This window comes from Dromiciops gliroides, chromosome 4 (assembly GCF_019393635.1).
Source record: "Dromiciops gliroides isolate mDroGli1 chromosome 4, mDroGli1.pri, whole genome shotgun sequence".
Taxonomy (NCBI): Eukaryota; Metazoa; Chordata; class Mammalia; order Microbiotheria; family Microbiotheriidae; genus Dromiciops; species Dromiciops gliroides.
The window spans coordinates 190,855,811-190,871,212 of NC_057864.1; the positions used below are offsets into that span (position 1 = coordinate 190,855,811).

Below are 15,402 nucleotides of genomic sequence, written 5' to 3' on the forward strand. Positions count from 1 at the left end.
CAGTAAGCACCTTGAGGGAAGATACAATGCCAATCATCTTTATATTCCTAACCTTCATCAAAAGAACTTGCATATAGTAAAATCTTAATATCTGTTCAGTTGAATGTTTGTTGAATGGATTGGACCCCATTTGTTGCTTCTGGGATTACAACCTCTGCCAGAATGTCTCCTTTACCTTTTTTTTTTTTTTGGAGGGCAATGAGGGTTAAGTGACTTGCCCAGGGTCACACAGCTAGTAAGTGTCAAGTGTCTGAGGCTGGATTTGAACTCAGATCCTCCTGAATCCAGGGCCAGTGTTTTATCCACTGTGCCATCTAGCTGCCCCTCTTCATTACCTTCTAAGCCAAGTAGGCTAGCAAAAGGATAGGAAAAGGCTTAAGTGCCTAAGACACAAGATTTTGGTAGTAGGACCTATGGGGTCCTATCACAAAATCTCATGTTACATGAACTCATTGCTACCCTCTTGTATCCATGCCTATACTAAAGGGAAAAATAACACACCTGGCCTTGGCATATGCTTTGGGATATTTGATAGACAATTTAAATAAATGGGCAGGCAGACCCCAGGTCTGAGGGCCCCTCCTTCTGCCTGAAGATGCCACAAGCTGAGCAAGTTTAATGAAAGCCCCCAGACCTTAAGAAGTTCAAAGTTCTAGTTATCCTCTTTCCCCTTTTTTCTTTCTCATTGGGTCTGCTTTCCCTCTACAGCAAGGATTCTTAATTTGGGGTTCATGAACTTGGTTTTAAAAAATGTTTTGATAGCTGTATTTCAATATAATTGGTTTCCTTTGTAATCCTATTTATTTTATCTTTTTCAAAACATTACTCCAAGAGGAGGTCCATAGGTTTTGCCAGACTTCGGGAAGGGGAAAGTGATGATGCCAATTCTCAAAACCAAAATGGAGAGAAATGGCAGGAGGAAATGTCGGGCGACAGCAGCAGCAGCAGCAACAGTGAAAATATGTAAAAGTTAGCATCTCTCTCAGCTCTCCTCTACAGACTAGAGCTGATTTCAGGATGTTGGTGCCACCTACTGGTGGACAAGGGACATTACCTCTACATAGCTGCAGCTCTGGGGCTTCTGGAATTTGTTTTCTGGTTCCAGTTCAGAGTGGGTGCCCCAGGTCTCCAATTGTTTCCAGCTCTTCTACCCCACCCACCACTTTGCTTGCAGCTGGAGCTGCTGCTAATGCTCCCCGGGTCATGTCTTCCCCTCTTTCCCAGCCCCATCACCTAAGTACTGTGGTCATCAAAGGAGCTCCTTTGTCCTGCGTTCTTGAAGAGGACTATGACATCAGCAGGTGATGTCATGGTTTGCAGTGAACTGGATTTAAGTGAAGGAGGGCTGTGCAAAGTCACCTCACTCTCTCCTCCAGAGCCATCTGGGTCCAGTGGCAAGCCCTATCAGGATGACCGGAATTGGTCCTAGATGTTTAAGGCAATTGGGGTTAAGGGACTTGCCCAGGGTCACAGAGCTAGTAAGTGTCTTGGGTGAGATTTGAACTCAGGTCCTTCCAACTTCAGGTCCAGTTCTCTCTCCAGTGCACCACCTAGCTGATTCATCAATAGGGGAGCACTTACCTCTAGAAGGAACTCCCCAAGTTTCCAGTCTCTTCTCTTAAGATAGTGGTGGAGGATGAGACATTTAAAAGCTTCCTTTGCTGACCTGAGAAGCCCTGATTCCCCATGATAATGCCTCCCCCATTGGCCACAGGGACATGAATTCCTCCTTGCCTATCTCGCCTCAGCCAGTGAACCAGAAGAACCTATTTCCCTTTGGGGGTTCATTGAGCGTTAATGAGCTGGTGTCTCTGAAGCACACAAGCTCTGAGGAAAGGGGCACAAAATGTGGCCACTGCACTATTAACATTTATCACAATTATTTCTGGGCTTAATAGGATGCTCCTGCCCCAGGATGAACACATCAGCAGCAGGTCTGCTATGTTCTGAAGGAAAAGACTTTTTTTTAATTGCAAAATAGACCTAGGGATAGAAGGATTGGAGGCGAGGCAAAGAACACAGAAAAGTGGAGGGGCTGCAGAGGCAGAGCCAGAGTCACTAGTGGGCTCAGGTAGGGATGTGTGCTTTAGCCAAGTAGATGAGCTAGTATGGAGTAGGAAAGAGAAAAGCGGGGGGCTGGGGGGGGGAAACGGATCAGTTCCAAAGCTGGACACAGACTGTGTCCCCGTTGGTGGTGATGAACCAAATCCAGAAATCCTGTGCTTGTCATTTGGTTCAAATGTTGCTGTCACTCCAAGGCAGTGGCATAACTAGGGCAGCACAAGCAGCACAGCTGCCCTGGGTGCAGTAACGACAGGGAAGATGAGTGCCCTGGAGGTCCTCTCAATCCAAAGCAGGCAGGCCTGCCAAGCTCAGAGTGACTCCCCTTGGAAAAGCTGCACTAACCTCACCAGCAGGGGGCACTAGAGAAACCAGGCAGTAGGGGCATGGCCCATCCTTCCACTGTAGGCATAGCATCAGAAATGGAAGTATCCAAGACTGCAAAAATGGGTGCATGGGCTCCAAACCAGTGGCCTACAGAAAGGATACTACAGGCACATCCACCCATGAGGGCTTGCAGTGGAGGGCAAAAGCCAAACGGTCTCTGAGAACAGCTGAGTGTTCATCCACGGACATTTATTGAACTCCTAGATAGGAACAACACTAGTCCTAAGGAGTTACAATTGCCCACAGCTCCACAGGAGCTACTTCAAATGCAGATGAAGGGAGAGCAGGGAAGAGAGGAGGCTTTCTTTAAAGTCAATCTCCTGTCAGGTGGTGCCAAGGATCTTTCAGCTCTCAGGAGCCATGAAGCCTCTGGACTGATACAAAGGCTGCTGGGTAACACCTCTCTCTCCCAGACCTCTTCATAACTCCCAAGGATCATTCTTACCAGTGTTTTTGTATTGTTTAAAAAAAAATCACCCTAAAGCACGAACTATGGGTGCTACCAAAGGCACAAAGAAGCCACTGGGACAGAGTAAGGAAAAAGAGACATTGGTAAATTAGTTCCTAACACAGGAGGGGTGCCCCCTCCAAGGTCATTTTTTTGTGGCAATAGTGCCAACCTTTTCTCCAACCTCTTAGCCCAGGAGGCTTGCCTAACAGAAGGGTGAGGAAACAGCTCCATCTGTGGGAGGGAAGGACAGAATAGAACATTGCCTTCTCCCGAGCAGTGTTCAAAACCCAGTTGCTCAGCCTCAGCCTCATGAGGCTGAGCTGTCTGCTCTGGGGGTAGGTGTTTAAGAGCTAGGGGCACTATTAAAGCAGGAGGTGCCGAGAGAATAGGTATATGAGGCCGACAAAACCAGCAAACAGTCCAAGCCTCAATGGTAAAAAGTCCAGGGAATCCTCTAGCTGGGAATGCAGGTGGAGGGTCTGTCGGCGGGTGACCTCCCACTCCCCTGAGTTGTCCAGGATGTGCCGAGCCAGTTGGCGCTTCTCTTCCAAGGGCAGTTGGGCTGCAATCCGTTCCTCAGCCTCCTCTCGACTCAGCCCATTCCGCTGCATCAGACGTGACAGCTGGGTCTGGGGGTCACTGGTGAAAGGAAGAGAAAGGGAAAGGGAACAGTGGTCAAATAGGAGGGAGACCTTCACCCCACTTCCACCCACCAGGGACATTCTCTCTTGGGAGAAAGACACAGGGAATACATATTGGGTCCCTCTCACTCAGATGCCCAGGTTCCAATTCGACTATAGTCCTATCCCCAATTCCAGAGAGAGCAGATCCCTGCTTCTAGACAAGGTTAGCTATGAATGGAGATTTGTCAGCAACCTCTACTTATATCTCGTCCCCCTTCCCCAGTTCTTTAAGGTGCCTTTGAAAAAGAGCATGTCTTGAAATGAACCCCAGGTATGCAAAATTCTAGTGATGCCATGGCCCTGCAGCCCAGAATTTCAACTTAACCCTTCATGAACAGCAATCCAAGATGGTGACATTAGCTCTCTCCTCCTCTCCCTTAGGGTTTCTGGCCAAGTCAGTGTGACCTTTACTTAAAGGACTGTCTCGACCAGCTAAGCCCTTTCAGCTAGCTCCCCTGAGACCCCAAGGCTGCTGGCTGCATTCTGAATAGCTTCCTAGGGCTATCTAGCAGCTTCCCTCCTTGGCTGATCAGTCCCAAGTCCTCCTGCAGCCACCCCCTCCCCCCATCCAGAAAGCTATGCGGAACAACCAAGCAGTGCTGAGGATGTGGCCAGTGTGGCTAATTCCTTGGGCCACATAGAGGGCTGTGTGTGTTTGAGGAGTGGAAAGGTTTAGAGAGAACTAAGGGCTTTCCACTCAGTCAACACTGAACTACCATTTATCAAAAGCCTTCCATGTCCAATGTACCACATAGGAGCTGGAAGGAATTTGAAATGACCTCAGCTCGTGGGGTCAGCTAATTACTGGAATGGAAGGCTCCCTGCCACTCCAATGTCTTTCTTCAAGACATCCAGGAGCAGCTAGGTGGAGCAATGGATAGAGCACCAGCCCTGGATTCAGAAGGACCCGAGTTCAAATGCAGCCTCAGACACTTAACACTTACTAGCTGTGTGACCCTGGGCAAGTCACTTAACCCCAATTGCCTCACACCAAAAAAAAAAAAAAAAAAAAAGACATCCAAAAGATCCCCCTCACATCTAGAATTTACTACCAAGGTCCCGTGACTCCTGATTCAGGAGGTTCCTTGTTCCACCTGAGTGTCCCTTCCTCTTGAATAAAGCTATAAAGTTGTAGGGAAGCTAACCCAGCCTGGAGAAGAGGGAGCTGCAGCCCTTTCTAGGTCCTGTGTCCCCCCCCCCCCCTCGCCAAGAGCCTTCCCTTTCTGAGCCTTTTGTTTGCCCCCAGTGCAAAAAGGGCTGGCTGGCTGCACAGGACCCTGGAAATGTTTTTATTCTAATACCCATTTGATCAGTGGACAACCTTAGCAGATTAATGAAAATGGTGAAATAGCAGGTTTGTATCAGCTTTTCAGAAATCTGGACATAATGGCTGATTCTTGGCATCTTTGCTATGAATCAGCCTCTGGGTCTTCTGGAGTTTTCTACCAGGCCTCAGTTTCTCCATTTGAAAAATGGGAAGATTTTGTCATATCCCTTCTGGGGGATTTGGCAAGATAACCAAGGGAGAAATAAATGGGTTAGACATATACAACAAACTCTTCTCACCCACACAGTGAACTCCCCAATTATTTCATCTTACTGGCATTTCATTGCAGAACATAGCTAATAAGGTTAAAGTCATGGGGTCAGTTCCTGCTGGGGTGGTTTGGCTCTGAATTAATAATAGAAGCTCACATTTATATAATGCTTTACAGTTTACAAAGCACTTTGAGGACAATAACACTGTGAGGTAAGTAGTATGAGTATTCTTATACCCATTTCACAGATTAGGAAGCGACCCTATTGGGTCAGGGAACTAATAGTCTAGAGGTAAGATCTCATTCAGCTCATTCAGTAACAGTTTGGAAGAGTTGACTGTAGCCCAAGTATAATCACTTCCTGGGATAAAAATAGGGCGGGGGGGGGGTAGGGGGGGGCAGCTAGATGGTGCAGTGGATAAAGCACCTGCCCTGGATTCAGGAGGACCTGAGTTCAAAACTGGCCTCAGACACTTAACACTTACTAGCTGTGTGACCCTGGGCAAGTCACTTAACCCCCATTGCCCTGCCCCCCCCCCCAAATAGGGGACTCTTTAAGACAAGATAAGGCCTCAAAGAGCCACAAAGTAGGTAGTCTTGGATATTTCAGGTACTGAGGTAGAATGCCAGGCACTACTTCCTATTACGTGCCTCGTATATATCCTCTCCTAGGGACCACCCTGAATCCAAAATACCTGAGAAACCAAAATGACTGTGGGAGGCATCCAGGAAGCATCTGAGCAGAAGACAGCTCTGGTATTTAATCTGTTCTTGCTCGCTTGATCGCTAGGGACCATGATTCATTTTTCCTTGACAGTTTGATCCTCCTCCATTTGTCAAGCCTGAATTTTTATTTGACTTGTCCCACTACCCCATAGGGGAAAATGTAAAATAAAGGGGCTTTACTTGCTCACTGCTACTCTCAGTTTCCCAGTGTATAGGAGCTCAACCACTGAGTAATCTTGGACAAGTCGCTAACTGTGTGTCCACAATTGGGTTCCTCATTGGCAACATGGGTATAATCATCCCTCTCCCACCCTTATGTTGGGAGGATGACAGGAAAGCAATCTGTTTGGAACATGAAAGGTTATTATCAATGACTGCCTGTCTATCTTGCTTTAACTGCCTTATCCCTGTAACAGCCAGGAGGGGGAGCTCTCCCAATGCACCATATCGCCTGGAGAACCAATGACAAAAATCAGAAGAATGAGACAGCCTCCCCACCAGGCACAACTGTGTACCATCACACTTGGTACAGTTCATTGAGGCCTTAACCTCTATCTCGACAAAGAGAGAATAGTATACTGTTGCCCAGGCAAATGTCACACTACTCCCTGAGGGAATCCCTATCCCAAGATCAACTGGCATATCTCTACTCACCAATATACCACCACTGTATGCTTCATGAACCGTAACATTGCTTTGGTTTCAAACAGCAAGGGAATGTCCAAGATCACATATCGGTACCCTGGGAAGAGGAAGGAAAAGGCCCAAAAGAATAGAAAGAACCAGTCATCATGCCTTTTGGCTCCAGATACACTATTTTCTTCATTCAACCAACTAACAAGAAAAGCACTGTGACTCAGCTGGTGAGGTGGTTCTGGACCTGGGAAAATAACAAGGCCTTGGGGCCTTGTATTGGAGAATGGTTGGTTTGATTAGAATACAAAACAAACGAAGTAGATAAAGCTGTGTGGAACCAGAGGGAGAGGGTGCTGAATTCTAGACTATGAAGATTAGACTTTATTCAGTAGCAGCAAAGAACTACAGAAGGGTTTTTTTTTAGATAGCATGGCACAGAAGGAAGAGAACAGAGCAATGAGATATCAAGAGGCAGGTGCAGGGGGCAGGAAGGGGGCACAGTGGATAAAGCACTGACTGTAGATTCAGTAGGATCCGAGTTCAAATCTAGCCTCAGACACTTGGTACTTACTAGCTGTGTGACCCTGGGCAAGTCACTTAACCCTCATTGCCCCACAAAAAAAAAAGAAAAGAAAAGAAAAGGCAGGTGCAAAGGCATTCAAAGGGAGGAATAAGAGCCAAATATGGCACACTGAAACTTGTGGCTACAGAGACTGGTATTTAAGGGGGGGATATGTGTGTATTTGCCCAAGGCGGCCAAGCCAATAACTCTAAAGCAAGGCCACAGCACCTCCAAAGAGACAAAATGCACGGTGCATCCTTTGAAGCCAGTGCTAGTAAGGCCCAGACTGGATGTTTTCTCCAAAAAGCTTGGGCCGTGACATTCTCTATATCTGAATAAGGCACTCCTCAAACATTAGTGGAACATGTCATTGGAATTCTACTCCTGTGGTGATGGGCTGCAGTTACCTAGTCCCCTCATGACCAAATGGAATCTGTGAAAAGACTGACTGGGGGGGGGGGGGGGGGCAGCTAGGTGGTGCAGTGGATAGAGCACTGGCCCTGGATTCAGGAGGACCTGAGTTCAAATCCGACCTCAGACACTTGACACTTACTAGCTGTGTGACCCTGGGCAAATCACTTAACCCCAATTGCCTCACCAAAAAAAAAAAAAAAAAGTAAAGACTGACTGGGTTCAAGGGATGAAACCCTGTAGGGAACAGAAATTTTCTTTGTATGCAACTGGACTGGATGGGGACAAAACCACTGGTCAAATCAGCACCAAGCTTTTAATCTCTCAGCCTCAGTTTTTTCTCTGGCAAAGTGGGGATAATACCATCTGTCCTGACTGACTCAAATGGATCTTGTGAAGGTCAAATGAGAAAATGTTAAGTAAAAATGCTTGTGTGTATAGTCATTTTCAGACACATCTGACTCTTTGTGACCTCCTTTGGGGTTTTCCTGGGAAAGGTACTAGAGTGGTTTGCCATTTCCTTCTTCAGCTCATTTGACAGATGAGGAAACTAAAGCAAATAGGGTTAAGTGACTTGCCTAGGGTCACACAGCTAGCACATGTCTGAGGCTAGATTAGAAGTCAGGCCTTCTGAACTCCTGGCCTGGCACTCTATCTACCACACCACCTAGCTGCCCACTAGGAAAATGCTTAGGAATCTGTAAAACATGCTACAAATATGAGGAATTATTTTTATGCACAAATGCTCCAGGATTATTCCCTCTTTGACTCACAGTGGGGCTGACATTCAAGACTGGTGAGCCAGGGAGAAAACCCAGGCCAACTGGTTCCCAGTCACCTAGCTGTGCCGACTGAGAAGCCCAAGAGAAACACATGAGGCTCCCCAAAGCAACAAAGACCAGACTGCATGAAGGGAACTGAGAATGGAAGCTGGCAGCACTGCTTACCCACCTCAGGGCCAGAGCCAACACAAGCTCCTTTTAAAACCTTATCTCCCTTTGCCTCCCCACTCCCATCTCCTCCTCTCCCCTCGATCTGTCCTTTCCTCCAGGCTCCTCGTGGGAGCCTGTGGCCAGTGCTTTGGTTCACCAGTAAAGGTCCATTCAGCTGTCACATTCCTCCTGCTTGATAAGCTCTACAAACTATCCTGACTCTATTAAGACATTCTTCTGCCTACACAGAGACCTCCCCCAACAGCTGGTGATCTTATCTGACGTTTGATTATACCAACTTTGACAGTTGTATTTGTTATACTCATCAGGGGAAAACTGGGACTGTGGAAGCCACAGCTGTCATCCCCATTTTTCACCTTATCGAGCTGAAAAGAGCTTTCTGGCTTTTATTTAAGTGAGGCAGGGTGGGGTGGGGAAAGCACAGAGAATGTTTCTGAGCGGGTGACATTATCCAATGAGTAATCTCAGAAGGGAAGCTACAGTGCTGCCTTCGAGCCCTACAGATGTACTTGTAACTGGCCTGGGAGGGAATGCAAAGGGCACAAATGAAAGGCAGAGGGTTCCATTCCTGGAGCTAAGGGGGGGGGGGGGGAAGGAGCACAAAGGCACAAGCATCCAGAAAGAGGGCAGGGGAGAGGAGGGTTGAGACAGTGGGAGAGAGAGGATAAACACAAGCCAGGCTGGAGGAGAGGAAACCTGGCTCATGATCCCAGTCTGAACCTGAGTCAGAGTCACTGAATGACTTTATATTGTCAGCAAAGACCCCGAGAGAAAGAAAGATGAGGAAAGAAGGAATGTCTCCTGGCTTTGTAAAGAAGAAGCAGGCAAAGTGGCCAGAAATAGGCTGGACCAGTCCTGCTTCCCAATTTAATGCTCTCAATATACCACTTCTCTTAGTAGTTGTGGCCACTTACACAAAGGGGAATTTAAAAGATTAAGATTTAGGAGTTTGGGAGAAAAAAGGGGGGGGCGGGGCGGGGAGAGAAAGGAAAAAATCAAAATGCATTCGTTCTGTGACAGCTATGGTGTATGTGTCAGAGAATGAAGGCTACTTTTTCCCTGTTGCTGTTGCCATACTTCTTCCCGTTGAGATGTTGGGATTTTGGAGTATTTTTTGAAAGGCTGCTAAGCTAAGCATTAACCAAATGACTCGTACTCTCTAACCTTTTCAAACTACATTCTTCTTCCATTATTTGCAGACTTAGAAGAGAAGTAGCCCAGAGGAGTGGACCAGGAATCAAGAGATACCTGGCTTTAAAACTTGCTTCCAAAATGTGCTCATTGTGTGACCTTAGGCAAATGATAACCTCTTGGAATCTCAGCTTCCTCATATCTAAAATGGAGATAAGATACCTGTAGTACCAACCTCAGAAGGGTTCTCTGAGGATCAAGACCAATTTTATGAACCTTAAATTCCTCCTAAGATGGCAGTAATTTTTCATAGCAAATCATTTTATCGTCTGTCTCTCCATATATCTGGCTCACTCTGACCAGACCCCTAGCCTGGTTGGCCCACCTCTGAATGCTCCTTCATTCCTTTCACTTTGTTTTAGCTCCAGCTAAAGACTCACTTCCTCCAGAAACCCTTCACTGAAAATGCTCCCTCTGACTGCACCCAGCTCTAACCATCCTTGCCTAACTGTCTCATTCTGTTCCTTATTCCCTTGAACACTAGAGTATCTTACTCCTCATAATTATATTTAGTAGTTCTTATGTATGTATGTATTCTTCTATGTATTTCTTTCATGAATGACTGCATTGTTTCTACTTGCCTAGGGTTCAGTTACTCCAGATACTTATAGCACGGTGCTGTCAAGGTTACCTATTTCCCAATGGGGAAAAATTCCTATTTCAAGCCATTGCTTTTGCTTGGCTATCTTGCAAATAAATAGATACCACATGTTAGGAGGATTGGAAAGGAGAGGAGATAAAATTCAGTATAATATATTCCCACTCCCAAGGAGAAGTCAACATGAGTCCACCTCCACTAGACGGAGTCAAAAGCATCATCATATAAAATCTGAAGTTCCTCAATTGTGAGGAAAATATGTCTTCTGTTCTACATGTAACCTTCCTTCTTGTGGGGTCAACTTGGTGCCATCACCCTATTCTTGTCACCACAATTGACTTGCTACAAAGGGTAAGAAGAAGGACAAAGGCTTCTGTCCCAGCATTCATTAGGGAAACATCGCACCTCAGCCTCCCTCCCTCCCCTCAATCTCCAGCCTCTGGCATCTCACCTTGAACCAAGTACTTCAGGATCTGCTTCAGCATCTCCTTACGAATTTCTGGATGGGTGATGGCATTCAACAGTTTGCGCTTCTCAGAAGAGTGGAAGATGATGCTTCCCAAGACCTGGCGGTTGATCTCACCATTCTCTAGCAGGATCTCATGTCCAAAGGCTTGCACAATACGATGGTAGGCAGGGTAACCTGGCTTTACCACTGGCAAGGGAGGGAAAAAGAGGTAAGCACAGGTCTGGTTCCTGAAAGACTCAGTCCCATTGCTGTTAAAAAGTCTCTAGGCAAGAATGGTGATATAATCTGACAAATGGTGCACTCTGATGTGGGGCCTGAATATCCTAAAGGAAGAGGTATAATTTACCTTTTCAGTTGTAAAAATAAAGATGCAAGGGGCAGCTAGGTGGCTCAGTGGATAAAGCACCGGCCCTGGATCCAGGAGGACCTGAGTTCAAATCCAACCTCAGACACTTGACACTTACTAGCTGCGTGACCCTGGGCAAGTAACTTAACCCTCATTACCCTGCCAAGAAAAATTTTAAAAATAAAAAAATAAAGATGCAGAAGTAGAGGACCAAGGAGAATAAACAATTCCTTACCTTAGAAACAAGTGCAAGGAAGGAGTTCCACAAGAAAGAGAATTTTTAAAAGAGAGGACAGATGATGAAATAAGTAGAAAAAGAGAAAAGGAAATTAGGCTAAGTAAGTATCAACTCTGCCACCTATGGGGCCTGAAAGAATAGTGGGAACACTCTCAACTCCTTCTGGACAACTAAAAGAAGGGGAGAGGGAAGAAGGTTGTAAAAGGTGTTGGGGACATGGAAGAGGGCATGTCTATGCTTCCTGCCTAGTAGACTATAAACTCCCTGAGTGCAGGATCTGTATTGCATCTATCTCTGGACATAGGAAGAGCTTAGTGTTTTTTGACTTGAATCCCCTCCTTTTCCTTCCCCCAACTCACCCTGATGGGCAATGGCATCCGCATCAATCACAGCACATCCCAGGTCCCTGAACACCTGAACCACTGAGCTCTTTCCTGACGCAATGCCCCCTGACAGGCCCACCAGAAACATCCTGCCTCAGCAAGCCTGGGTCAGCTCAGCCAGTCCAACAGGAGAGGGGCCAGGAAATCCCTAGGTAACAAAGCAAACACATTATTAAGACCAGAATTTTGGAAAGAACATACCTGTTCCCATAAAGTATGTTTTGGTCTGTCATGGGGAAGGGGATACAGTGTGAAATTAAAAGATAAAGTCTCTGCCTTTGAGGAATTTATAGTTTGAGGAAGCTCTTGAGAAGCTAAGAGTCTAGATGGGAGGATAGAATACATTTACATGAAAGGAATGAAGAACACTATTACTAAGAAACCTAACAATAAGCACAAATGCCATTTATTTCATGAAACCCTCCTTTTCTTCAGGTCTTATACTGTACTTCCCATCCCATTGTATTCTGTATTATGATGATTTATGCAGTGATTGAATACTGAAAGTGTCCTATATTACGTGCTAGGGCAGCTAGGTGGTGCAGTGGATAGAATGCCAGGTCTGGGATCAGGAGGACTCATCTTCCTGAGTTCAAATCCAACCTCAGACACTTACTATGTAACTATGGGCAAGTGTCACACAGTAAACGACTGAATAGCAACAACAAATCCTAATGCACGTTAGCTCTATGAAGGCAAATTATTCACTAGAATGTAAGCTTCTTGAAGACAGAGGTTGTTTTTGCCTTTCTTTGTGCTTAGCACAGTGCCTGTCATGTAGTAAGTGCTTTATAAATGCTTATTGATTTATTGCCTCATTCAAGGAACCATTTTAATAAATGGTACCTATTAGTGTACCAACACAAGGGGAGACACTGAGATAATTTAGACATGATCCCTGTCCTTGTGGAGTTTATACTCCTGCATAGTATTACCTAAATGTGTAAGTGTTGAGAATATTGGAACAAGGTCAAGTGGGGTTAATTAAGAAACACTTCCCTTGTAATAGATACAAGTTTTATTGAGTCAGGTTTTGAATGAGGAATAGATTAACAGCTGTCTATGGAAAACTCACGGCATATCCAGGATATAATCCTGCATTCTTATAAACCAGCTTTTGAGAGGTAGGCTTGGGGCAGCTGAGTGGTGTAGTGGATAGAGCACCAGCCCTGGATTAAGGAGGACCCGAGTTCAAATCCAGCCTCAGAAACTTGTCGCTTACTAGCTGTGTGACCCTAGGCAAGTCTCTTAACCCCAACTGCCTCACCAAAAAAAAAAGAAAGAAAGAAAAGAGAGGTAGGCTGGTTTAGTGGTTTGAGATCTCACCCTAGAGTCAAGAAGAGCAGGGTTCAAGTCACACCTAACACATGCTGGCTGTATGACCCAGACCAGTCACTTAACCTTTAACCAAAGATAACTCTCTAGGACTCAATTACAGAGAAAACGACAATCTGTATTGATAGAGGGAGTTCTACCCCAGAAGGTCCCACAGATGAAATTACAGGTGTGCTTTAAAAAAAAGCTCCCTCTGTCTAAAAAAGGTGAAAAATAGGTCACCTGACATTTTCCATACTGGGAAACTGAGGCTCACAGAAAGGAAAAAGCATGCCTGTAAGCACACAAAGAAATCACCGGAGACCTTAAAAATTCACTCCAGGGGCAGCTAGGTGGTGCAGTAGATGAAGCACCGGCCCTGAGTTCAAATTCAGCCTCAGACACTTGACACTTACTAGCTATGTGACCCTGGGCAAGTCACTTGACCCTCATTGCCCTGCAAAAAAAATTTTTTTCAATAAAAATAAAAAATAAAATAAAAATTCACTGCAGGTGCCCAAGTACTCAGCCCAGCCCTCCTGCCAGATATTCCCTGAAGCTTCCTCCCAAGAAGATGGCAAAGCAATCCCCCCACTCAGACCTATATTGGCCTCAGGGCTGAGTGACTTGAGTCTGTCTGAGCTAAATAATCCTTCCTTTCTCATCTCAGAGTTGTCCAGATGGGGAGCTCAGACACAAACAGCAGCTTATGCTCAGCTGCCACTAAGCCTGCTGGAACATGGGTTTTTGCCAAGAAGAAATTCTAGGGCAAAGAGGGTCTTCACAGGGTCTAACTAAGCCAAGGCATCAATGTAAGTGACTTTTGGGGGCTGCGGACGAGGCATTGACTATCTTACAACCACTAGTTATCAGTCAGTCCATCAATAATAATTTATTAAGGGCTTCCTATGTGCTAGCCACTGGGTTAAGTGCTAGGGAACAAGTATAAGAAAGATGGTCCCTGCTCTTAAGGAGTTTACATTCTAATGGTGGAAGATGACATCAAAGGGGAGAGCTCCCTCTGGGTGACAAAGCAGCAAAGCTTAGAGTCAGAAGCAGAGCCAGGAGGGGAATGGAAGGCTGGCCGGGCCTGGGGCCTTTCCTTCAAATGGAGCTTCCAGGAGGAACTTACCAAGGAGAAATGGTGAGTTACAATATTATTCACTTTACTTGGTTGCCCATTTCCCGTGCACGTATTCTTTATGCTCTTTTGTTTCCACAGCTGTGTCCTTTCTCTTCCCACATACTGGAGGCTGCCTGAGAAATGACAGGATCACAGGTCCTTAAAAGGACCTCGGTGCTTATCTAGTCCATTTTACATATGAGGTAACTGAGGACTAGAGAGCTTTGTTGTTCAGTCGTGTCTGACTTGTGATTCCTCTTGGGGGAGTTTTCTTAGCTAAGATACTGGAATGGTCTGCCATTTCCATCTCCAGCTTATTTTACAAATAAGGAAACTGAGGCAAACAGGATAAAGTGACTTGCCCAGGGTCACACAGCTATTCTGAGGCCAGATTAAAGAGGGGGAGGGGAGAGGAACAGAGGTTCTAGGTCTTCCCCTAGAATCTAGAAGGCTCTGTGACTCAGAGGGGGTACTAAAGACAGAAATGTTTGTATGTGTAAATTAATCTAATATATAATCTATAGCAAGGATGAAGATTTTTTTCTACTGATGAAGGTCAATGACCCACAGGGAAAAAAAAATCCAAGTTACCTAAATAAAAGGTAACTCAATATCCCCCATCAAAGATTTTAAAACGTGGCTGTTCACGAAACCTTCTCATCTCATTTTCAGAGAAAAACCCTAACTAGGATTCATACTCCAAAAAGTGTGTGAGGGGTGAGGAAGGAAGGAAGGAAACCAGCATGTTTTTAAGCACTTACTATGTGCCAGACACTATGCTAATTGCTTTTCAAATTTTATCACCTTTGATCCTCACAACAATACTAATACTAATAAAATGGGGATGGTAGTAATACTATCCCCATTTTAGAGTTGAGGAAACTGAGGTAGACAAAAGTTACATGACTTGCCTGGGGTCACACAGCTATTAAGTATCTTCAGTCAGATTTCAACTCAGGCCTTCCTCATTCTAGGCCTAGCAAAACACCAATCTGCCTCTATGAAAAGGGATGACATCCCATTTTAGAAAAAAACTATTTTTTCCCCTCTAAACTTACCTATTGTCCTTTAATGCTCTCATTGCTAAAGCAAGGATGCATTTTTGTAGCTAATGGAACAAATGGAGATACCATTCTGGGCCCCTACCTTGCATGCTAGATGAAATTAAGCTGAGGGCTAGGCCTTCCATATCCTTGTCATCTAGAATTAGGGCTCAATTATCTGTGTGGATTGAAGGGAATGGTAGGACAGATAATCCCCAAACAATTGTTAATCCAAAACCATTTCTTATGGACCTTCAAATTTGTCATATGATTACTTTTTTGCAGCAGC

At 45.4% G+C, this 15,402-nt stretch overlaps 1 protein-coding gene across 3 annotated transcripts in view; it reads right to left on the reverse strand.

The window, feature by feature from the left end:
- Positions 1-1,814: 1,814 nt before the first annotated feature.
- Positions 1,815-15,402, reverse strand: part of DCAKD (dephospho-CoA kinase domain containing) — a 30,080-nt gene continuing 16,492 nt past the window's right edge. The window contains exons 2-6 of one of the 3 annotated variants that reach the window (XM_044004564.1): positions 14,080-14,204; positions 11,610-11,781; positions 10,649-10,852; positions 6,501-6,588; positions 1,815-3,538 (exon numbers count right to left, since the gene is read on the reverse strand). In XM_044004564.1, the coding sequence (XP_043860499.1) occupies positions 3,262-3,538; positions 6,501-6,588; positions 10,649-10,852; positions 11,610-11,721 (681 nt within the window). In that variant the 5' untranslated portion in view covers positions 11,722-11,781; positions 14,080-14,204 and the 3' untranslated portion in view covers positions 1,815-3,261. The remainder of the gene's footprint in view (positions 3,539-6,500; positions 6,589-10,648; positions 10,853-11,609; positions 11,782-14,079; positions 14,205-15,402) is intronic. The other 2 variants (XM_044004565.1, XM_044004562.1) reach the window with 2 other exon arrangements.